Genomic DNA, 24,058 nt, shown 5'->3' on the forward strand with positions numbered 1-24,058 from the left:
ATCCTACTTCCTTAGAGGCTTTTGCACTACTGTCTCCAGTAACCCCATCAGTGAGTCAATGGCAGCACTGGTGATGGCCGCGGTCACACAGCAGCTCTGCGCGGCACACGAAACGTCACAAACACTCCTGTGCTGCTTTTTCCACTTGGGTTACAAGCAAATGCCACCAAGTTCAAAACTTCAGTAACAAGAGCCAACTGGCTCTTGCTTCATACAGAACATGGTCAACCACCTTTAAACACGCTACAAAACCAGGACAATCAATGAAACACTACACTCAGGGACTGCACATCTCTTTTCATAATACAGAACCTCCTCTAGAGACCCAACACTATCTTTTCTCCAACATATTAAACATACAATAAACACATTTAATGCTACTGAGCATTCTCTTTTAATGATATGAAACTGAGACCCTTGGAAGATGAAGGCTTTCCGTATGACAGCTTAACTGCTTGCAATCAAACTAATTTGCAGTACGATGACCTGAAATGAGTTTAAAAGCACCATAATGCATGTTTAGCAATCAGTGTAGCAATTCTTTATTATTCAGGTTCACATTTGCAATTTGTGTCACATGTGACGGGAAAAAGAGGGGGCACACAGAAACATAATTCTTTTTTTGCTGATGAGCAAAACATAAGCTAAAAATAACATGGGGCATTAGAGACCAAATTTAGTGACAGCAAATCTTAAGTGTTTCTGTTACTTATATAAGTCTTACAATCTCCAGAAGAGGAAAGTATAAAATTAAAAATTTGCTTACAAATGATCATGTCTTGATTTTTCTGAATTGATTTTTGCTGGAAAAAAATTACGATCGTTCACCTGAAATACCATCAAAAACATGTACCGAGAATGCCTCACAGTTTTTCAACTGTAAATGAAGCTGTCTGCCAATCACGTGCAACACTCTTCTGCCAATGGCAAAAGTTACAGACGCTTCTGGCAAGTAATGGAGATTTTCATATCACCCCTTCAACTACATAAGAAACTTCTCATTTCTTTCCTTTCTCCCTTTTCTTCTTCCTCCCTTCCTTTCTTTCTTTACACCATCTCCCTTCATCACATTTGTTATCCTCAGGAAAAAGGTAAGTGAAGAACCACACACAGAAGCAGAAGAGACTACCAAGCTCAAAACATCTGGTGAAGAAACGTGGAAGTACTAAATGTAACACCATGTCAAAAAAAAACACACCAAAAGGCAAAACTGCTCAATTCTAACAACTACAGCAGGAGTGGGCTTGGTCAGGAAGGAGAGTGACAGTCTCCCCAGCCAGCCAAGAACCACCCTCGAGCTCAGCACTGCTCCATGCCAAGCCGTAACTCCCTGGGGACATTGTCTCCCGAATCACCAAACGGACCTGGGGTCTGTCCTAAAGAAAATGAATCGTCGCAGTGTTCAGACAGAGGATGAAAATCTGTGTTTCAGCATGGAGGGGAGAAACCTCAAAGGCCTGAAATTCCAAAATCTGATCTCAGTTCTGCTTAGCTGGGTAAGAAATGCAGCTGTGCTCCGCTTTCCTTGTTTAAGTTTTGGACAATACAGTTTCACCCAATTCAAAGAAGAACTGTAAAGACCAATATTTTAAATTCGAAGCATTTTATTAAAAAAGCACAAGCACGCACGAGGGCAAGGTTCTACAACGTAGGAGGAAATACCATTCTGGAGGGCTGCAAAAACTCAGACTGTCATTGTCTCTGCTCAAGACGATCTGATCAGACTTGTCTTGATACAATTCCAGCCCAGCTAATTTACCCTTCTTGCCTAAACATTCCTCAAAATTGAGTTAATAATATGTGTTTTTCTTAACCTCCAGAAAAATACACAATTTGTTCTCCAAAGCCACTTGTTTTGCTCCAGCTACTCTCATCACAATTAGCAGGATGCTGGAAACATACATCCATGGTGTTCTTCTTGCTTTGATGGTCATATTGTTAGCAAACTCTTTAATGAGTCTCAGTTCTCCCTAGGAACAGCACTACAGTTTATAAATGCTAAAATTAATAGACCTGGGGTAGATTTTATTACACGTAATGTATTTAGTTGGCAATGATGATGCCTCCCTTACAGCAGCTGTTATAATAAACTGCATTTTCAATGGCTCCTGGAAAACAAAAGACATCACCTCAAAGATTTCAGACAAAGGAACACCAGGGTTTCCAGGTCTCAGTGCTCCACACCAAACCTGCTCTACTGAGGTCTGCAAATACTAACAGGTAATTATGACCCATAGAGAGATTCTACTGGGGATCTTGTCCACTTTTCTCGAATCCAAATTTACTGTCAGAAGATACATAACCTCTGCTGTCAGCCTCACTTCTATGAAGAATGGGCACATGAAGATTTTAAAGTGCAGTTAAAATGGATTTCAGTATACCCTTCACAATAATAGTTGGTAAAACTAATTACAGTGAGAAAATTGGAGATCATTCATTACCCTACTAAGCAAATTAGGATTTGTTAACAATGATCTATAGTGCCAAACACAGGGTAACAAGGATTGTATTTTCAGTTGCATGCACAGGAGATATGACAGTATATTAAGTGTGGTGCCATCCAAACAGCCACTGCTGTAGCACTGTTGTACACCTCCCAGGATTTCAGATGGATACACACTTTGACATATGCAAAATACGTTTAAATGTTTGGCTTCTAAAGTGACGCACTAAAAATAACCGAGCAACTTAACCTATTTGCAAGAACAATCACCCTTTATTTACCAACACCACTATGTACATCACATCTATAGTATCAGCTGGTTGAATTTCTTAAAACCCTTTCAAATGATACATGTGATCTAATCTGATTTTCTCCTGCAGAAACTAATTGGTCTTACTGTACTTTCCTAGAGTGGAGTGTCTTAACACACTCCTACCTGAAGAGAGTCAATATCATCACAACTTTGATCACCTCAAAGAACAAAACACAGCCTACTTACGATCGCTCCCATCACATATAGACCAGACAATGAAGGAAAATCTACTGGTTTTAAGGTTCCGTCTGAGAATATGTGCCCAGAGAACACGTTGGTGTAACTAATTCCACATTTCTTCTGTAAGGTAACATCTCGGGTGAAAATAAGTCTTACTGCACAGTGAAATAGCTGCCCTTATCTAGGCCCAATACTGGGTTTCCATCATCTCTACACTAATACCACTGGTGCTCCATCTATTCTCCTTGGGATGAGTTTTGCGAGCTCTGAGTAATGTAATGCAACGTTGCACAAGGCAGTGTCCCAGTGGCACGCTGGAACCGCGCAAACATCTGCTCAACTGAACCCACTCAGGGCCAAATTGGATAGCACAACTGATTAGCTAGAGCCTTTGGGAATATGCTCACGATTTATGTTTGTCTGAGTCACCAGTCCATGTGCAAATCACATTTTTTGTTCTTCTTCCTTTTTTTTTTTTTAAGGTGGAGCAAGAGCATTGTTTGGGGAAGAGGTGTCACAGGAGTTTCCTGCTCCCTTCCAAATCCCCAATACTATTTCCATCATCAGTTTACTACCAAATTCTGTCCATTCAAACTCCACGCTTTAGGGGAAAAACCTGCTAACGAGAAATAAGCACTAAAACAAAGGAAAGGAAAACCCTCAGAAACGGCTACTGAGACTTGAGAAGCAAACCAATGCAAGAAATGGAAACGAGTTGCCACAAACAGGAACTGTACAACTGCCAAAGAACCGGACCATCTTGTGAATTGGGTTTGCTGTTTAAAATTAAAATACACAGTTATTTAGGTTTTGATTTCTGTCCTCTGTTGCAAGCCAATGAACCACCTGTATCCTTTAACATTAGTTTGGCTGGGTGAGTGATAACACAAAAAAACTAGCAAAAAATCATTCTTTGTAGTCAGATAGGAGAAAAAGCTTTACTATTATTCAAAGTCCAATCATATTCTAAAACATCTCTCTCAACCTCCTGGAAATTCACACAATTCAAATTCAAATAACTTTTCTTTTAAAGCCAAAAAGGTGTTTTTTTTTCCTAAAATCGTAACTATTTTCTAATTGTCTGATCCAACTACTCAATGAGATGTAATCTACCTTATAATCCATCTTTCATGAGAGACAATGACAATTTGCAATGCAAAAATACTGAAGACAACTGGGAGATTTTCCAGGAAGTATTTAGTTATGATTTCTTAGGGCACACCAATATTAAGAGCATGTCCAAATCTTTTTTCACATGCACCAGTCATAAACTGGACTGGTCCCACAGGAAACAATAAAGTCAGACTAAGACAGAAGGTTTATAGGAGAATTAGAATTATTTTTACCTCTGTCTCTTCTTTTCTGACTACTGATTTAATAACGTAAAAGGCAAGTGTTCACTCTGACAAGAAGCACCAAGACAGGTGAAAAAGATTCCAGCAACAATGAAAATGGCTTTTCAATAAAATCTACTACACAGACTAGCACTTTCCTAACTGACGTCCTTAGAACTCAACAACTTTGCATCATGAACACTCACTCAGTGGTTACTTGCACGTGTCTTGCTTTGATGAAGTTATCTAATTAGGAAGTCTGTTAAATCACTGGCAGTTCCGATCATCCCGGTTGGGTACGAGTCGGGCTGAACCACTCGGATGCACACTCCCGAGCCTCTCCACTCCCTGCCCAGCAAAGGCGGGTTGGCAAAGCCAGCAGCACGAATGCCCTCCCCAGAGCATGGGAAGTTTTCCTTTACCTACTGTTTTTCAAGAAGCTCCGAATGCAACAAGAACACAAGAATCCCGTTTCCAATATTGCCATTCAGAAATTTACCTAGTTATACCATAAAACTAGGTTAAGATTTCAGCCTTCACCACTACTACTGCAAGTGCATAATGAATTACTAGGATGGAACAACCATACTGGTTGAAGCGGTAAAGGTCGAGGGCTGCCTTAGTTGCAGTGACCATGAGATGGTGGAGTTCAGGATCTCATGTGGCAGGAGCAGGACAGCAAGCAGAATTGCAACCCTGGACTTCAGCAGGGCAAACTTTGGCCTTTTCAGGCAATTTCTGGGGGAAATCCCATGGGCAAGGCTGCTTGAAGGTAAAGGGGCCCAAGATAGTGGGTTAATGTTCAGGGACTGTTTCTACCGGGCACAAGATCAGAGCATCCCGACACATAGAAAGTCAAGGAAGGGAGCCAGGAGACCTGCGTGGTTAAACAGGGAACTGCTGGGTGTGCTCAAGTGGAAGAGGAGAGTTTATAGATCATGGAAGGAGGGGCTGGCCACTTGGGGACAATATAAGGCTGTTGTCAGAGGGTGTAGGGAGGCAACTAGGAAAACTAAGGGCTCCTTAGAATTAAACCTGTCGAGAAGGGTCAAGAACAACAGGAAGAGCTTTTTCCAATATGTGGCAGATAAAACTCACACCAGAGGCAGTGTAGGCCCACTGATGAATGAGGTGGGTGCCCTGGTGACAGAAGATACAGAGAAGGCAGAGTTACTGAACGCCGCCTTTGTCTCTGTCTATTCTGCTGGAGGCTGTCCTGAGGAGCCCCGTACCGCTGAGGCCCCAGAGGAAGGCAGGACAATGGAGGAGTTTGCCTCAGTTGAGGCTGGGTCTCTTTAGCTTGGAGGAGACTGAGGGGCGACCTCAAAGCCCGACAGGTATTATCTCCATTACATACATGCTACGTAATGTGGCCTAAACACACGAAGATTCCATTAATGCTTGGATTTAAACAGCAAATGTAAGCTAATTAATCCATAGCTCAGTGTCCATTCATTTCTGACTAAAACCTGCTTCCATCTGTGTTTCCGCTTTCTGCAGTAGGTGTGTTTGGACAGCGAATCCACCGTGAGCCCATCCTCCCTTACCGCTTTGCCTGTGTTTCCTTTGGTGCGCTACACTATGTGATATTTTGCAGTCCAAAGCACAACATATATTGATCAATAATTTCCACAGGCAAAAGCTTTATTATCATCTACTAAACTAAAAACTGTTGTTGTTTTGAGACCAGTGACCCTTGTTTTGATGTTCTGGGATAACCAAGCAAAAACTAAGTCTCTTCTAGTTAAAAGCTTTGGAAAAAATAAGTCAATTCAAGTGCATACTGTTTTGCACTTTGATAATACAATAATTACATTTATCAGAAACACATGCTAATTGGATCTTTCTGGAGCATTTTTCTCATTGTTTGGTACTACAAAACACATCTGGGTTTTATTTGCCCCATGTAAGTTAATAAGGTTAACAGACTTTTTTAAAACAATAAGCAAGATAATCTTTAAAACAATTTTCTGAAGCAAAAAGGGAGGAAAAAGCCCTCCACGTTTCATCCAAGACTGTGTAAGTATAAAAATGACTAAGATAGAAACTGAAGGACATTTTCTATCGACTAGGCTATTAGTAAAGAAAGAAAGTTAAAAAAATGTTATTACTATGGCTATACATAAGAAACAGCGCAGTTAAATGTATAATATTAATGGAACCTAATAAGGAACGTCACCCCCACCTACACAGACCCAAATTAGTCTGATTTAAAGTGCCAATACATTGGCACTAGAAGATGCCAAGCTGCTTCTTGTTACTAAATCGGGCAAACTGGAAACTTTCGAGCTTTTTGCTGGAGCATAGGGGATGTTGACACCTTCCAGATTCTCACTTTACTGGACCAGCCCACAGACAGTATGGTGCAAGGGAACAGCAGATGGCTTTTCTTCTGGTTCCTCTGCTTCCTAAAGATGAAGCTGAACATTGTTCTTAAACCATGCATATTCAGCTCCTGCTATAAGGAGAACAAGGCTTATTTATATATCTCATATTATATTTGTCCCATTCCAGAGCAAGTCTGTATATGTTCATATGACTTGAATTTTAAGTGGCCAAAAGAAAGCAATCACTCTGAAGCATACAGACATTCAAGTTTTAGCTTTAACACATAATAAACGCTGAGCCATTTGATATTATTTTTCCCTTCATCCCCCCTCCTCTTAAAAAGACATACGACACAAATCACAAGACATGCTGAAAAAAGGAAAGCCATTTTTTCCTGTTTCACAACTTACCTTACACTGATTTGGGCCTTCGTATCATCACACAGACTATCACAAAACTCTTTTCAATTGATAATGCTCTTTTCAGACCTTACCATTGAAAGAAGTACAAACATCCGGTTTGTGCAGAAGTTCGATGTAAATCCAGCAGGACACAGCAATTCTCCAGGTACAAAGCAATTTTTGTGCTTACATTTAACACTGTACATGTGAGGTCACACATACGCAATTTAACCCCATAACTTTCATATAGGATCACAGATCTCTACAAAAAAAAGCTAAATTTCACTACGTACTAATGGAAGAAAATTACTCTCTGGAAATCTGACACGAGAGCAACAAAGTTTTTCCATCCTGTAATCAAATACTATTTAGTTTTCTTTTCCCCAGAGTTTGATGAAAAGATAGAAGCAAGATTTGATTACACTGTTAAATACATGGAGCAATGCTAGAGAAAAATTTTCCCTGCATTTTACCTACCTGGTTTTGGACAAACATAATACTCTATTTCTTCTACAGATATTATAAAGAAAAGCCATGCTTGGAGAATAGAGTGTTAAGTTACAAGTTAGAGAGTGTATGAGCAATTTAAATAGAAATCTTGGAGGAAAATAGTGCGCTGGATTAACCAGAAAACATTTTTTATTCCCAAACTTATCTATGCAAGTAAAAAGTATATTGATGAATGTGGGAATAAACAGATAGAAATGTATCAATATAGACTGTTAATTCGATAAAGGGCCACGCAAATAAGTAAGAAAAAAAAGACTGATCAATTATCAAACCAGCTGGGGCCTGATCCTCTTCTCATGACGAAAAACATAAATCTAGTATAAACACAGTTACAGCTGTGTTTTCCAAGATCACCTTTGAGACACACAGCTCTAAACCAACAGGTAGAAATCACTGTGTCATGTTCTTTGGACTGCAGGAGACCAGACTGCATAACAGGCTCTTTAAAGTCTTTGAATCAATGAGAATTGGTGCAAGGGGAAATCGAGATCCTACCATCTCAGATCAGAGAGCTGGTGAGACCATGGTTCAGCTTATTTTCTACAATTCTGTAAATTAAATACTGTTGGAATTTATGCAGTAATTAATATGACATCTGATTTATTCAGGAAAACACTGACCACCATGTCTGAAATATTACTTAAAATGCATTCATGGACAAAGAAATAGAGATAATTTAACCTATTGGGCAGACTGAGAATGATTATTTATGCTTGTTTCCATGTAATAAGGCACTGTTTCAGCAGCAATGCTACGCTGTTCAGAGGCACATGTGTTAAAGTTGAGATACACTTACAAAGTAGCCTGTTCCCAAGCTGGAAGGCGCCGAGCTCTGCAATAAAACACAAAGACAAAGTGGAAAGTCAGTGACGGTTTTTAACATGTTCCAATCCACATGGCTCATTACCAACCCTTTCCAAGCTTTTCATCACTACATCACAGCACCAATGTGCTGCCCCTTGTCATCTGCTACTGAAACAAACACGGTGTTGCTTAATTTTTCCCTTTACATCTCTCAACGACTCTGAGATGGTAACGTGCTATTTACTGAATTCCAAGCTTCTGCGGTGGACGTAATTGCCAATTTATTTGACAGGCAGCTGGGTAATGAATTAATGATGGCATTTCGCCCTGCACTGAGACTAAACAGACACTCATCAACCAGCCTCCCTGACATGCTGACATTCAATGCCCTGGACTCCAGCTACTCAGCTTTGTGGCCACAAAGGGGCAGGCGGGAGGGGGAAAAGAAAAAAAAATGTAGACTGACTTCAAAACAAAAAGCCCGGTGGGTTTGGATGACTTTTTCAGTGTATGACCTGTTTGCCAATTTATTCCCGAAAGGCCCTGGTTAGTACACACATAGTGCTTTTCTAAAATGAGACATTTTGTAAACATAATTAGTAGTCTGAAATGTAAAGAACGTGTGGGCACAGAGAAGCCGCTTCAGTCAATGTACAATTTCCTGGAGAATGCAGTCACTAGAGTTTCCCGTTTGGATGGCCACACTTTGACAAACCAAGGGTTTAAAAAGGAAAGAAAAAACAAACATCTACAGTGTGAAACAGATTTCAAAACTCAAACCCATAAACGTAATTAAAACTAATATTACTACCATGGAAAATAATCAAAAGGTTTAAGTGCTTAAAAAAAATGCATCACGAAATTCATTTTAAGTGGGACATGATCACGACCTCTACATTCACAGGAATTAAGGAGATAAAGGGGTTTGTTTCATTAGTTTTTCATCTAAGCAATGGGGATTACACAGCAGGTTCTCTTAGAGACATGGTGAGAGACCTAAACATCTCATTCCTAATCCAGGTCACTGGCTGTTACATTAAAGGGTGAACAGTTCCCAACGCTACGGCCCTCTCACCTGGAACACATCAAGCCAGGCTAGTCGATGGACAAGGAAGGAAAACACAGAGGATAATCCCCTAGTGAGCAGTGGGTAGTGAGTCCAGATGACCAGTCTTTAACTCCTGTAGCTCAATTCCTGTTTCTGTTCCTTGGCACAATCTCCCTTTTGGGAATGACATGGCTCAGTGATTACCAGACTGCACAGGGACCACAACCAGCCTTGGCAAACCATTGGAAAGGCGTAGAATACCCATCATTGTCACTCCTGTTCCGAGGCACAATTGCAGGGAACCCTAATCTATGATCCTCTGATGACAGAGTGCAGCACTGACACAAAAGAAAATAAACCCCAATGGGGCTTACAGGATCTCCTTACTGAATTCAGCATGGCAGAAATAGATTGTGCCACAAAATCTGAAATTAACAACAAAATTCATTGCAAATAATCACAATATTACTGTGCATTCACCAAAGCACTACTAGTAAGAGAGGTTTAGAGGGGTTATGCACGTATAGGGAAAGGTCTTCTGGTTTAAGCCATCAGAAGATAAAGACTGAACAAGAGGAAATCACTTTGGTAACCATAAGGGTACCAATATCATAAAATCAACAAACTTTGTTAGGAGATCTCATATGGAACAAACAAAACTGCTATGGAAATTTGGAAGGTATGAAGGTATATGGTTCCTGCCCCTTAATACTTTCTTTCTTATATGTTGCAGCTAGTGAAGGACACCAGATCTGCCGTCTACAGATTTGGTTATGAGATCACAAGGGTAGCTCTACAGAAATAAATAAATTCCTAAATCCTTCCACCCCACTCTTGCTGCTCTGGGGCCTCAGGCTCCCTCTGCCACCATCATCCGCAGCAAGACTCACCTGGTCCCAGTGCCCATGTCCCTGAAAGCACCTCTGCAGCAGCATCACGCTGTGGTGCAGAGCAAGGGGCAGTGCAGATTCGGGGACACACCGCCACATGGTCCCCGGGCTCAGCCTCACTGCTCTGCTTTCCTCTACATCCCCATCACTGCGCAGCTGGGAATAATACAGTAACAGTCCCCACCATCACACAACCTGGCTACTGTTTCCAGCTAGGAAGTCCCCTTCAGGGGCCACACACACTGGTTTTGTGAGCCACCAGGGTCACAGACTGCAACTCTGCCACTACTGGTAGAGAGTGTATTGCAGCACACTCCAGTTTAGCACCTAATGCATTTATTTCCTGCTAAAGCACATCATATATACTGCCTTTCACTTTACCCATTCTGCTTTCTTCTTTGTGCCATTTGATATTTTTAATGTAAGCTAGAGACCTACCCACAAAGCCCAACACGTAATCATTATTGCTGCTTTTGTTTAAGCTACGTACAGATGCCAATCTAGTCTCACTTTTTCACTCACAGTTTTTAAAACTTACTTTTACTTTACAGGCTGAAAGCTCCAAAGTTTGCACTTTGCATCTGTGTGTAATTTTAGTCTGCTTATTATTCCAAGTTTTGAAACGATCAAGTATCGAAACAAAACAATAAAAAGCAAGAAAAAAGAATAAGCAAACAAAATACTCCCCCACCGAATATTTTCATTCCTTCAAAAGCAATGCTGCAATGGCTATGGGAGGACAGTCAAGACACAGCAGTCGAATGACTTTCACTGAGAAGAAACAACTGTGCGTTTTCAGAGAATTTGAGTTTGCTGGATGGAAACATAGCCCTTCACAAATTGCATGCTGCATATGGATAGTACAGTTTGCGAAGTCTTTTTAATTGAACTAAGAAAGACTGCATTGCACATGCATGAATGACCGAGTTAGCTGTGTTGTGAACTATGTGTTGACAGAGCATTTGGGCTGAAGCGAGGGCTATGCAAGAAGACAACTTCTCACCTTTTTTGATAACTCCCAGTAGCGAAAGGATCCTACCACCCAGTGCCCAGCCTTGGTACCAACTGGTGAATGTGATACTGTGTATGCAGCATCTTTACAAGCCCATGCTGAGTCGTGATCCTGCACTGGAGGGTTCTACATCTCATTTATAAAGTGTGCCTATAATAGAGGTAATGGTTTCACTTTCCGAAACCCTTTGCAAAGTTCGACATTAGACACACTATTTGATATTCACACAACCACCAGCAGAAGCCTGCATCAGGTGTCCATCAGCAAAACGTAAGTCGTTTAAAATTAACACAGTTTTGTTATTTTCCTTCTGCCTTTTTTTCCCCCCCTTCTTCCTTTCTTAAAGAGAACTTTTGGCCCAGAAGCGAAAATGTAGTAGCCCTCGTGAAAGCATTAGTTTACTGTGTACCAAAGAAAATTGCATCCTTGAGGTCTTGGAAGGCACGGTTATACCCATTTTGCATATATATTGTGCATTACTTGGGGAGCTGGGTGGGGAGAAAGACTGTGTTGTACATATTTGTTCTGGCTATTGTTTATGCAGGTCTGACTGAATGAAGGAACAGTGGGTATCATTTCAATTTCTGATGTCAACATCAAATTACTTATTTAATTTCATGCCTGGTGAAGCATTGTATAGCTACACGCAGAATCATTTCACTTCATTTGTTATGCTGTGTTTTCCTGGCGATTGGCTTGCCTTCCAACTGACAGCTTTAATTACGACATGAATTTGATTGCACTGCCGAGGAATTAACATAATGCAACAAAGCATTTAAGCACCCAACCTTAGACACACAAACACATCCCCAACATACACACACTCTCAAAGAAGCAGCCGCTGCAGCTGATCAGCTTCTGACACACACACAGAGCTTTGCTGGTGTTATTCCACTCTAGATATAGACAAGATTACGGGCGATATTCTGGAGAAGGAAAAGTTCTAAGGATTTCAGAGCACATAACCCAAAGACTGTTCCTCAATTTGTCCTTCTTTGGGCTCAGTACACAGGTGGGAGGAATGAAGACAGAGTTGAAAACATCCCATATTTGAGGCCAAAATGGTGAGCTGTCCACAGGATTACACTGCTGGGGGTGTAGACACGTTTCTTCCCAACGCAGACAGCAACGAACCCATGGGCAGGGCACTCCAGGACTTACTCCTCACTGATACCTATTCTCAAGCACAAAGTACACACCACAATAGGAACACACAGCTACAAATCACCGGGGAAAGGGAAGCATTCACAAAGAGCGTGCCAGCTTTGACGAGAGCCCAAGACCTTTAATGTAGGGGACAAATGGAAAGATTCCTGTCCTACTCCCTGTTCAAAATTGGAACAATATTGCAGGCAGAAAGGTACCAAAGGTACCAAGGTTCAGCAAAGGCCAGGCAGCCCACGCTCCTGTTGTGCAGCAAGAGTGGGAGATCTGTGCTGCCTACCGTGACCACATGCCAGAGGCTTTTACTATTCAATCCCTTACTGGAAGCAGCGGGCAGGGCTGAGGGTGCCCAAGGCTGCTGGGCAGCCCTCTCCAACAGTGCAGCCTGGCACTGCAACTGCATCCTCGTTAAGGAAACGATGAGCAAAGTTCATTCCACAGACATCAGATTTTTAACGGGACTAGCGATGACTTTACATCTGAGTGGGAGCTTCAGTTCTGTGGTAGATCAGGAATTTAGGAATGTGCACCAAAGAAATCAGGTTTTTGGATTTGTTTTTTATGAGCAAGGAGGTGGCTGAATACTCTGTGCATTTATCATCCAGGTTAGCTGTAATTCTGATGTTTTCCTCATCACCTGGCTGCTTTGAAAACATGGCTGAAAAGCAACCCATGTATTCTAAACTGGGAAGACTCAATCAAACATAAATACACACAGAAAGGTAAGGAAAACAAGCTGGCTGAGCTCCAAGATGAGGAAAAGAGAAAACGCTGCCATCTTGTCTCCAAGCAAAATCTCAACAAAATGAATTCTACTACTGGCAAGATTTTGATGAGATTAAATTGACTACAGCACCCTATATATAAAGAAGGAGCAGCTCTCCAATTTCTCTTTTAGGCCCCTGGAGCTACCTCTGTCCACAAAGGAAAAAACAAGTTGTCATTCCAAAAAATACTATATAGAGGAGAAAGGCAGAGAGAAAAGGATTTATGAAATTCAGACGTGGAGATGTATTAGGGCACTGTCAAATGCTTGCAATGGAGCATTCGAGCAATCATTATCCCCAATCTAGCAGAGGTCAAGTTCTCTGCTAATTATGTTCCCTCACAGAGGGGTGTGTGCCTGTGCGTACAAGTGCGCGAGATGAGGACAAAGAAAGGAATTGATGGAAATCAGTCTCACTGCATTGCATCTGACAAGAACATAGGATATTCTTCTTCCTACTGTCTGATGCTATTTCAAGCCTCATTATGAGAAAAGTCTCCTATTTAACATGGTCTTTTCATTGAATTATCTTCTTTTCATTTTTGACCACCTCTCTTGCAAATGCTGCAAATTACCTGCTTGGATCTCATTAGGCTGGAAAGGAGTCATCCCTTGTAAACACACTTTGCATCAATCTGTGTTATCCAAGGACTGCAGGTACATTTACAATATGCAGAGTTAAAAGATATCTGACAGGAGAGGGAATGGAGCCACTGACATGTCAGTTTGCAACTGGATATTCATTATACTACCTCCCTCATTCTGCATCTGTCACTAAGCTATCACTTAGGCTCCGCATTAAAGCTCATGAAGCTAACGTTTCTGTTTCAACAGCTTACTTACAACTAGGGATTTGAAAATTGATCATCCACCTAGAGTATATGCACTTCATTCATTATACATATTTCCATGCAGTAGCCATGCTTAATCTTACAATGCTGTCAGGCTACATCAGTGGAGATTCATTATATCTCATGTTCAAAATTTGCTTTCTGACCTCAGGGTTAATCTGCTTGCGATGTTTTTTATTTTTGTTCAATCTTCTGTTGAGTACACAACTTCCCGCATATTTTTTCTGAGAAAATAGTGTTAAAATCAGGAAAGGATCTTCAGAGGAAACTCTCTTGTCTGCATTTTTTTCTGGACAGTAATTGGTGGATACCATTAGACAACTCACCCCTTCAAAAGGTATTACTTAAAATAACCTCATTAAGCTCTTAATGCATGTTTGTGTACAAGAGGACACTTCAAGGTGTGCTCACCCATAGCTGGAAGTGGAAGCATCAGTACCACTTTCTAAGGCCCCAGGATTTAAAAACATGGAGTGTTGTCTTTGGGAGAAAGAGAAATGCAGAATAGCGTTTACTTTTCTCCACTGAAAGCATGTGGGAAAGGCCACCACACACTCAGGCAAAAAGAGAGTTATCTTGACACGTTTTTCAAATCTCAGCTGAACCCAGCAACACCAGACCACAGAGACACAAGCTTGTGTTGCAATGAATTTTCAAAGTATAAAGGAACTTACTTATTAAGCAAAACAGAAATAATGTATAACAATTTTACAATATACATTTTCACATATATTTAGATAACGTTCCTTTTGAGCAACCTGCAAATCTCTGTGCTGTCGCTCGGGTGCACTAGGGAAGTTACATGTGTTCTCCACTCCTTTTAATTCACCGTAGTGCCAAGACAAAGGGTAAGTATGGTAAAAACATCAAAGAAAAACTGTATTTGATCAGTGGAAGGGGAACCGGGGCTATGTTCTCCCTGCCAGGTCTGCCACTGCAATACTGTGAGATGCTGGGAAGCTCAAATAAGCCCCAGAGCTCTCCACTCAGCACACTGCAAGGGAGTGACAAGGCTAAATTAAAACCATGTTTGTAAGGAGCTGTGAATTTTTTTGCTGGAAGGTGATGTGCAATTGTGAAGTTCATTGCAGTGACTTCTCAGCTGTCACAAGGCTCAGAGCAAGCCAGGATGGCAACGGCAACAGGCTGACGGTCAGCTGCCGCCCACGGCTACCTGCACTGCGCATCTACTCATATCTCCTCCCGTTTCACTCTCCCAAAGATCCCTTACAGCACTGAGACTGACCTCACCCAACGGCTACGAAGGGCAAGCTCTGAAGAGTCTGAATGTACCCGTAAGGTTGGCTCTGGGGGAGGAATGGACCTCTAAAATAATGTGACAAAGGGATGAGGAGAGTGCTACAGATATCACACCTCTACAGGAATAAAAAAAAAAAATAATCAGGCGGCTGTTCCAGTGATACGCACAATTCAGCAAAAATTGCTAGTTGTATGCCTTCAGGCTCAAATTCGCACAACGAAATGTATCCTTTACAAAGGTATTTCTTTAAATGTCTGCTCAATTCAGTTTTATTGGACTGGCCTACAGAGGACACCATCTGGTATCTGTCATCTAAATCCACATGGACATGCTATCGATAAAATCCCCATTTCCAAAATGTGGGTTAGTTAAATGTAGAGCCAGATTGCTGGCTGATACAAATTGGTCTGACTGATGTAGCTATCCATGCTTTTACCAGCAAAGCATCTGACCTACAAAATCGCCAATTTAGATACTCTTTCGGAACTGGGCTGTCTTTATATTCTGTGTGGTAAAGCATGTAGCACAGAGGACCCAGAGCCATGAATAAAACACTCAAGGATTGTGATGGTACACATAATAAATAATAATCTAATTGCAGCAACAGAAAGATTTCTGTGGTCACTCGTATGTCAGAATAACTCATGCGTGTCATTCAGAGAATGGCCAGCATTCTTCAACGGAGAAAAACACTCTCCGCAGAGCTGCCATCTTAGCAACTTCCACAGCAGTTTGGTAGAGCAATAAAGGCAGAGCTTATGCGATTGTTGGCCATGTTATATCAATTCATTATATATAAATTATATGAGTCACTATAGACACTCCAATACTTTTCATAAAGACAGTATTTAAACCAAAGAAATGCATTCTTCTCCTTCCCTGCTTGGGGTAAAAAGAGGCCATCTCACTTCTCAACAATGCAGAGCATTTTAACTTCATTAAATGGTCTTCAACTATTTCAAAATGAATAAGCATCTTCACAGACATTGTACCAAACTTTAAAAAGTTTACTGAACTGGAGCAGGAGACACAAGTCACCTCTTCTTCTCCCAACCCCCCAAAGGGAAGGAGATTTTAGCAAAAAAACCATCCCAGAAACTAAAGCCTGTTACGACTTACACCCCTCAGAAAACTACACCGGGGTTAATCAGAGTGGTATTTGGCTGCAGGAGTTTTACTTACGTCACTGAGTCTTTCCCGAGAGCTACTTCGATGGAAACCTTTCGATTCCCCACTGGCGCTTTCACTGTCACTGTCTCGGCAACTGTTTTGGCCAGGCTTGAGCTGCAGGAAAACAGAAAAACACAAAGAGATCAAGAGTTTAGCCTGGTTCGGGTAAGTCCCCTTGTCCACAGCTCTTCTCTAACCCATCCCCACATCTAAACAAAGTAGCGCTTATGTGGTGCTTGCAATACATTGAAGTGAACGTTCACCATATACATATGCTATACACACCTCTACAAGCACATATACATACATACAGCAAGAGCTACATCTACTGCAATGCTGAACTTGCATATATTTAATGTATCTTTCCCTGTGTTTTGCTTGAATGTATTAAAATTTTGTTTTCGCCTTGCTGATGCCTCATTTGCACTGATCTTCTGTGAAGACTGGTTACTCCTGAGGTTAATACCGGCAAAAAGTCGATTTCAGAAATTCAGATTTAAAATCACATTTGTCAATACCGTCAGCAGAGGTAAATGCAAAGAAAATACTAATGATGTATTTTATGAGAGACCTACTACACTTACCAACATTCTTATAACAAATACCAAATGATAGCTCCTAACTTATTCTAATTATTAACATATTCATAATAATTTCTATTCAGACCATACAGAAATAGATAATCACACTAATCTCCAGTTCATGACAGGAGACCAGAAGTTCTTTCTCCATGAATTCTCTCCACCAACTTTTTCCCCCCTTTCTTCTTTTTTTCAGTTTTTGCAGAAAAGCACTGCACGCAGAAATTCACAGACACTCTTTTATAGGCGCACACACGCAAGATATTCACTTATGCTCTGCTTCGCAGATATACATTCCCACTCATATATGCTGCTTTTCTGTCTCCGGTTCACTAAAGAAGAGCACGAAGCATCCTCACCCTAATGTTTATCATCAGTTTCTTCCTACAAGAGCAAACTGCACCTGCAAATGTATGTGCTGCTTTACCTTCATCCCTTATTCCCCTCGTTAGTAAAAGGCAGGTTTGGGTGCTCTCAGTCAAAAGAAAGAAAGGAGAAAGTATATAAAACTACAGGCTCAGATACACAACTGAGATGTAATTCATGAGGACAACTGCAAAAAATGGCAGAGGTGTACTCTCAGCTCAAAGGAAATGTAACTTAAGAACTAGAGCTATTTGTCAAACACTTACAATTTAATAAATAAACTAAATATTCCAGAGCTCAGCCTGAAAATCTCAAGTAAAAAGATTTTCATTTCAAATGGAATTGTTTATCAGTCAGATCTAATAGACCTAGGTAGCATTTTTTGGAGGCGAAGGAAAGGATAACGAATTCAAGAAGTCTAATACTTCATATAAAACTCACAGATCTTATCTAGGACCACTGTGTACTGTAATTTTATGGTCCTGGGTTTAAAATTGAACCACCCAAAGGAAGATGGATCAAGTTTCGCTGACTCAGTCTTCTGTCAACATTTGCTCAATGATGGAAAAACTCTTGTAACTGGGGCCTGAAGAATTTTTCCCAGTCTCAAATTTTATTTTTAGATCTTCCATTTATTTTGTACACAATTTTCACACATTAGTTCTTTGCTAACTAGTCATAACAGTTCATACTTCTACATTGAGAATTCCAACTATTTACAGAGAAGAGAAGAAAAACCCAGCAGGTGTCATTTTTCTAGGCACAATTTACAAGGAGTAAGAGAATATTACCAAGATATCTGAGCCTGTAACTCTGTAGGAACAAAGTGAACTCCATAGACTAGACAGCAAACTCAGAAGTAAGTCCAATTTAAGATTTATAAGCTTTCCATATTTTCCTTGCTGTTATTCCAAGTTGAGTTTCTCCATGTGCCAAACTGTTGGGGGTTTACATTTTATTCCAAAACCCATCAATCTGCGCTAAATTAAAAAAATAAAGCATGGAAATGTGCCCATTGTCTTCTTTTAAGGACCTAAAGTTACACATGCACATGAGAACACTTAGTGTGGACAGGCAATGGTTCATTTTGATCTACTTGCACAGATTCAACCACTTGAGATTAAAATGACATTGAATAACATAGCGCTGCCAAAAACCCTCTGCAAATAAAGGACCGGATCTTTAGTTACACTGCACACATTTGGTGCATTACTCTGCATGGGAACCTTAAAATCAGCTTCCCATCAAAAATGCAACAGCCCTCCTTGGAAAGCACTTGTAGTGCCACACTGTAACTCTTGTTCCTCTGTCGTTCTTGTCAGGGCATCCCACACAAAAAGCAAAGCCACGATGAAACTCCCACAATGTCTATTGAAGCCTCTCACTGAGGACCCTGCTGCATTAACACAGCCACTACTCTTCTAATTTGCACTGAGCGGGGAACAAAGGGTTTGCAAAAAGTGCATTAGACTCCACGCCTTCATTGTACACTGGGAGTGAATTTATCCACGTCGAGATCCATCCACAGGGTTTCACAGGGAGGAAAGACAGACATATTTGAGATCCAAAAGCACAAACTCCTGACAACAGAGTGTCGCTGACTTGTAACAAATGAGCAGCCTCAAGGATTCCCAGGTGTGAGGGATGGGGACACCCAAAGCTGATGAGGAGCGATGTGAGTGCACTTGCTGGGGCTGGATGAGGCAGGGCCGGGTCCCGCTGCACAACCATCCTCCAAAACCTTCCCGGGAGCTCCTCATCGTTCTCTGCACCTTCACATCGTATTTCTGGGTGACTTTTATGGCACTACAGAACCCATTATTTTGTAATGCCTTCAAAAGTATTAGAAGATACTGGAAGTCAAGCAGAACTGGTAACTACACTTTTCTACTCCAAATACGAAATGGAAAATGGGATCTAGAAGGATGGCTGCTGGCTTAAGTGCTAGGACTCCACAGCAGGTTTTATTTCTGATTCTTCACCACAGCCAGTTCCTTCCCTAGAAAGCGAGAAGAACAACAGGTCCCAAGGATGGTCTGTCCAGAGTGAGTTTCCCGGGAGGTGACCGCAGAGCACACCACATGTACCAGACGCCATGTTCCCACTCCCTGCACCAGGGGCTACTGCAGGACCAACAGCGATTTCTAAGGTTGAGGTGGCTCCACTGCCAAAGTGTATTCAAAACCAAACAAAAACAAAAGCTGTGCAAACACCCACACTCACCTGGATTCTCATTCTTCCCTTTCTAAGCCCGCTCGAAGCCCGTGTGCTGCCCCCGCCCCTGCCCGGACGGCGGCGGGCGCTGCTCTGAGGGGCGGCTCGCGCTGCCCGGCCGGTTCCCGCCGGTTCCGCGATGGCCCCGGAGCAGCTGCCGCTCGGCCCCGCTGGGGGCACCGCGCTGAAAGAGTGCTCAAAAAAGGGCAAAAACGCCACAGCACTGAGGAGTGAACGGGGAAACAAGTGGGAGAGCGCACCCCGCGAACGAAACGGGAGTACTGGGCAGGCGGGCAGGGACCGCCCGGGGATGTTCCCACAGGAGCCCCGGGCCCGCACAACTCGTTTGTCCTCAAGGAGTTGTCACCCATGGGGTGACACAGGGCAGAGGAGGGAAAAGGAGCTGGTACAGCCCACAACCCCCATCCCTCTGCATTGCTTGAGGGTCACAGAAAGAAAGGAGTGAAGCAGGGGGAAGGTGTTTCAATCTTTGATTTGTTTCTCACTATACAAATCTACTTTAATTTGCCATACATTAAATTAGCTTTCCTCACATGAGGCTCTTTTGCCCATGATTCTAAATCAGTGATCTCCCTACCAACTCAAGAAGCTTTTTCATTTTCTCCCGCTGCCCTGTTGAGGGGGAGCCTGAGCAAGCAGCAGTTTGAGCGGGACTCGCCACACCACAGTTCGGTGAAAAGCATCAGCTGCTCAGAAACTAAATTAAATCAAGAAACTTCAGACATGTCACTGCGTTGCCCTGCACATCATGCAAAATAGATGCTGAGCGGGAACTGCCAGGAGGGACCCAAGGAGTGGGAAGGTTACACAGAGCACATGGAAAAGAGGCGTGAGATACATAGCACTGAGTGACCTTTTGAGATGGGGAAAAGAGAGACTAGCTCAGGCCTAAAGGTCACAAAGAAGATGGCCAGAAACTGGTAAGATTATGAATAAACAAAAACGATGCAAACACATCACCATGAAACTGCTGCAATCATAAGCACTAAGAGCAACTCTTCTTTCAGGGCAGGGAGAGCTTTTCAGGTGACTTGAAATCTAATGCAACTGGTTTTGCAGCAGGGAAATATTCAGTCCTATTTTGCGACAGCGAATGTGCAAACTGAATATTCAGCTGTGCCCAGGGAAAGTAGCTCTCTGCTGTGCTTCCTTCTGCCATTCAAAGTAAAAGGGTAAGGTAGATCTACAAGAATAGTGCTACAGTTACCACATTAGACGGCCACTTCTGGGAAATGAAAGGATGGGGGGCATCAGCCATAAAACACTCCTAAGGACAACCCATAACAAGATGGCTCAGGGTTGCCTTTTGTCTCAGAAAGGAAAAGAACGCAGGACAGAGACAGTCAATCATGTTCAGATGTGTACGGGAGGATGAAAGGGCAGCTGAGTCCCAGACTACAGGGAGCATCATCCTCTCAGGACCTCGGTTTGCTGGGCTGGATCCCTAAGCCACTTGTGATAATTCCCATAGTAGCCGTGCCTGGTTAGCAAGTTACAAAAAGCAAAATAAATAAACCTACTGAGAATTTAGCAAAAGCCTTTTTCACAGAGCTTATATATCATGTCAAAAACACCCTAATGCAGCTCTACTGAGCTGCTTTTTTTTTTCATATATTTTAATTTAAAACCCCATACCATTTGGCAGCAGTAAATCCAAGCTATGGTATAGTTTCGAGGCGCCTGAGTTTCCACACCATATGGAATTAAAGGATTATTTCACTACATTATACTTTAAAGTTATGAATACTAACACTTCTCCCTGTTATAGCGCAGCCAGCACGCTAAGCCTGTACCAGAGTCCTGGAGGACGAGGACATCTACTCCCCGAGGGGTGGCATAACCCCACTGTGGGAAAGGGAATTTTAGGCTTTCCGTTCTGCCTGTCACGCGTTATTTACACAGCTTTTGCAACGGCAAGACAGCCCCAAACTCTTCCAATCCAGCTCCCACCTGGGTGAATATATTCTCTAGCTCAGATCAGCTGGTGAACGGGCTTGTGCACGCTCGGTTTGCAACGCTTCCCGACTCCAGAATGCTACAGCCCAGTCCCAAACCCGACCATGGCGCCAGCCCCACGCAGCGCAAAGACACTTGTACCTGCTCCTTCATGTACTCAGCGTTTGCCTGCACTTGCTCTCAGGGCTGTTCCCAGCCGCCCAGGCTCCAGCCAGGCTCTGGGGATGTGGATTTTTGTCACTATTGGCATTCATACACATTTCCCAAATGCTGCGCACTCCATAGTCAGCTATGGAGCTGACCTCCCTGCCTGATTTTACCCATTTATTTGTTTTTCCAACACAAATGTCACCACATGCTCTGAGGAGTCTGCTTTTGATGTGCTCTCAGGGCCAAAAACTTCAGTGCAGCTTCCACTAACCCCATCCACTCACCAGCACGGAAAAGTCATCAGCGAATTATAAAATGTAGCATCACTTTGCACTTTAAAAAAACCCTGTTTTTCACTTCAAAATCTATTAAGTTTGACTTCAAAATCTGACAATTCATGTTGAAGCATAATTGATTCTAAACAGCAAAGTAATTTAGTATAAAAATCAGAAGTATAACATCAGTGGAATAAAGAGTGATCGGTTAAACATTGTTCAGTTCAAGGGTGCTGCTATTAAAATTATACCTAGAATAAATAAGAAAACATCCTTTTCTGGTCAGCTCAGCTCTCGCACACATTGTGACAACTCTTAACTAGAGCCCTGTCTGTGTGACTGGGGGGTCACAAAGTGACACCCGCTTTGCCAGTTCTGCTTGAAGCCAGCCTACGGACCAGTCCCTGCGCAAGCAAACGCACACATGAAGTGTCCTCTGTCAGTTAAAAAAGAGCAACGGCAGATTTCATGTAAGACTGAATATTTGACTGCAAAGAAAACATATTTTATCAATGATTGGGAACAAATCTGGCTGTATGAAAACAAATAAAAGGAGAACTTCATAGCAGGAGAAAAACAACAACAGTGTAAATCAAGGCTTGCTACTTGTGATTTAAATCACGATTAACAGCTGTCATTTAAATACTTTCATTTAAAGCTTTAAAGATGGTTCAACACAGCGGCCATGGGTCTGGAGCAAGAGCTCTGCACAGCATCGCTAACGAAGCCACGTTCACCACCACATCAGCCCGACCGGGCAAAGAGATGAGCAGCACAACAAAAGCAAATGAGAGGTGAGACAGTGAGGAGGAGGGATATTTACAATACACAAGTTCAGGCAATAAATACCAAAAAAAAAAAGATAATTCACACCCTGTGTGGACTCTGAACAGTATTAATACAAAGACATTTCTCACACCAGGAAAGAAAAATCCTATTACCGAAGAGATACAATAAAACATTAGGAGAGAGGTTCTCTGTGTATATCTTGATATTTAATCTTACAACCACCAACGCGCACGCTCCAAGAATTTGTCGGCTGCTGAGGATCAGGGCCTACACGGCATCACCCTGGGATCCAACATCTCTACCAGAATATGAAGATTTATTTTGCATACCTGTATGGTACAAGCAAGGTACACCAAGAAAGATCTTATCTTTTGCTGTTTCCTTCCTGCCTCTACTGAGAAGAAAAAGTAATTTTCCTGTTCAAAAAGTCTTTTGATGAGAAACTAGAATAAACACACGCATATATTTTTCCAATTTCCTGTTGACGAAAAAAAATCTAAATCTAATATAACTTGAACAAATAACTCTAAACAATTACCTAATTAGCTCTATGATACAGAGCAAGGGTGTTTTTAACTTACTTATTGGAAAGCACTGACGGTCATTTCCTGCTGCCTTTGAGCTGATCCAGACCCTGCTGCTGCACTTGCTCACTGCACTGGAGCAGAGGAACTTGTCCTCTTACCCCATAAATAGGGGAGATTCTACTGCAAGAGCCAGAGCTACACCCCGCTTCTCCTGGGCAGAACTGGGCTCTTTAGCATTTTTATCACAGAAACACCAAGCGATCATGTTCTGCTCCCAGTAGCAACAGCAGAAGCAACATGGGCTAAGAATAAATAGCATCCTTGCCAACGCGGGGGTGGGGGATAAAGAGAACGAGCATTTATTTCCAGATCCTCTTCTCCTTCATTATATGCTTGGGCAACCTTAGATATATAGCTCACAGAAGGTACTCTGAAGTAGCTCGGTAGCTCTATTTTATCTAAGTTACACAGAGAATGCAGCCCATCATTTTTTCTGTGCTGTTTATACAGAAATCAAAGATAAATTTGGCATAAACTCATCACACCCCAGAATCATACATACATTATACAACGTATAAAGTGTAACAGACTTGCTCTGTTCCCCGGCTCCTGTTAAGAGCAGTATGAAACAGCAAGCTGTTGGCAATTGCACCAAATGAAGCGTATTTCAGCACACTTTAAAAGCTGAATTGCAAAAAAATATA

General features: G+C 42.0%; 1 protein-coding gene across 7 annotated transcripts in view; it reads right to left on the bottom strand.

Moving 5' to 3' along the window:
• Positions 1-24,058, bottom strand: part of AUTS2 (activator of transcription and developmental regulator AUTS2) — a 716,369-nt gene that overhangs the window by 381,191 nt on the left and 311,120 nt on the right. For all 7 annotated transcript variants that reach the window (XM_065036489.1, XM_065036491.1, XM_065036490.1 and 4 more), the window contains 2 exons: positions 16,488-16,589; positions 8,306-8,341 (listed from right to left, as the gene is read on the bottom strand). In XM_065036489.1, coding sequence (XP_064892561.1) covers positions 8,306-8,341; positions 16,488-16,589 — 138 coding nt within the window. The remainder of the gene's footprint in view (positions 1-8,305; positions 8,342-16,487; positions 16,590-24,058) is intronic.

Source organism: Columba livia, chromosome 20, assembly GCF_036013475.1.
Source record: "Columba livia isolate bColLiv1 breed racing homer chromosome 20, bColLiv1.pat.W.v2, whole genome shotgun sequence".
In the NCBI taxonomy this organism is placed as follows: Eukaryota; Metazoa; Chordata; class Aves; order Columbiformes; family Columbidae; genus Columba; species Columba livia.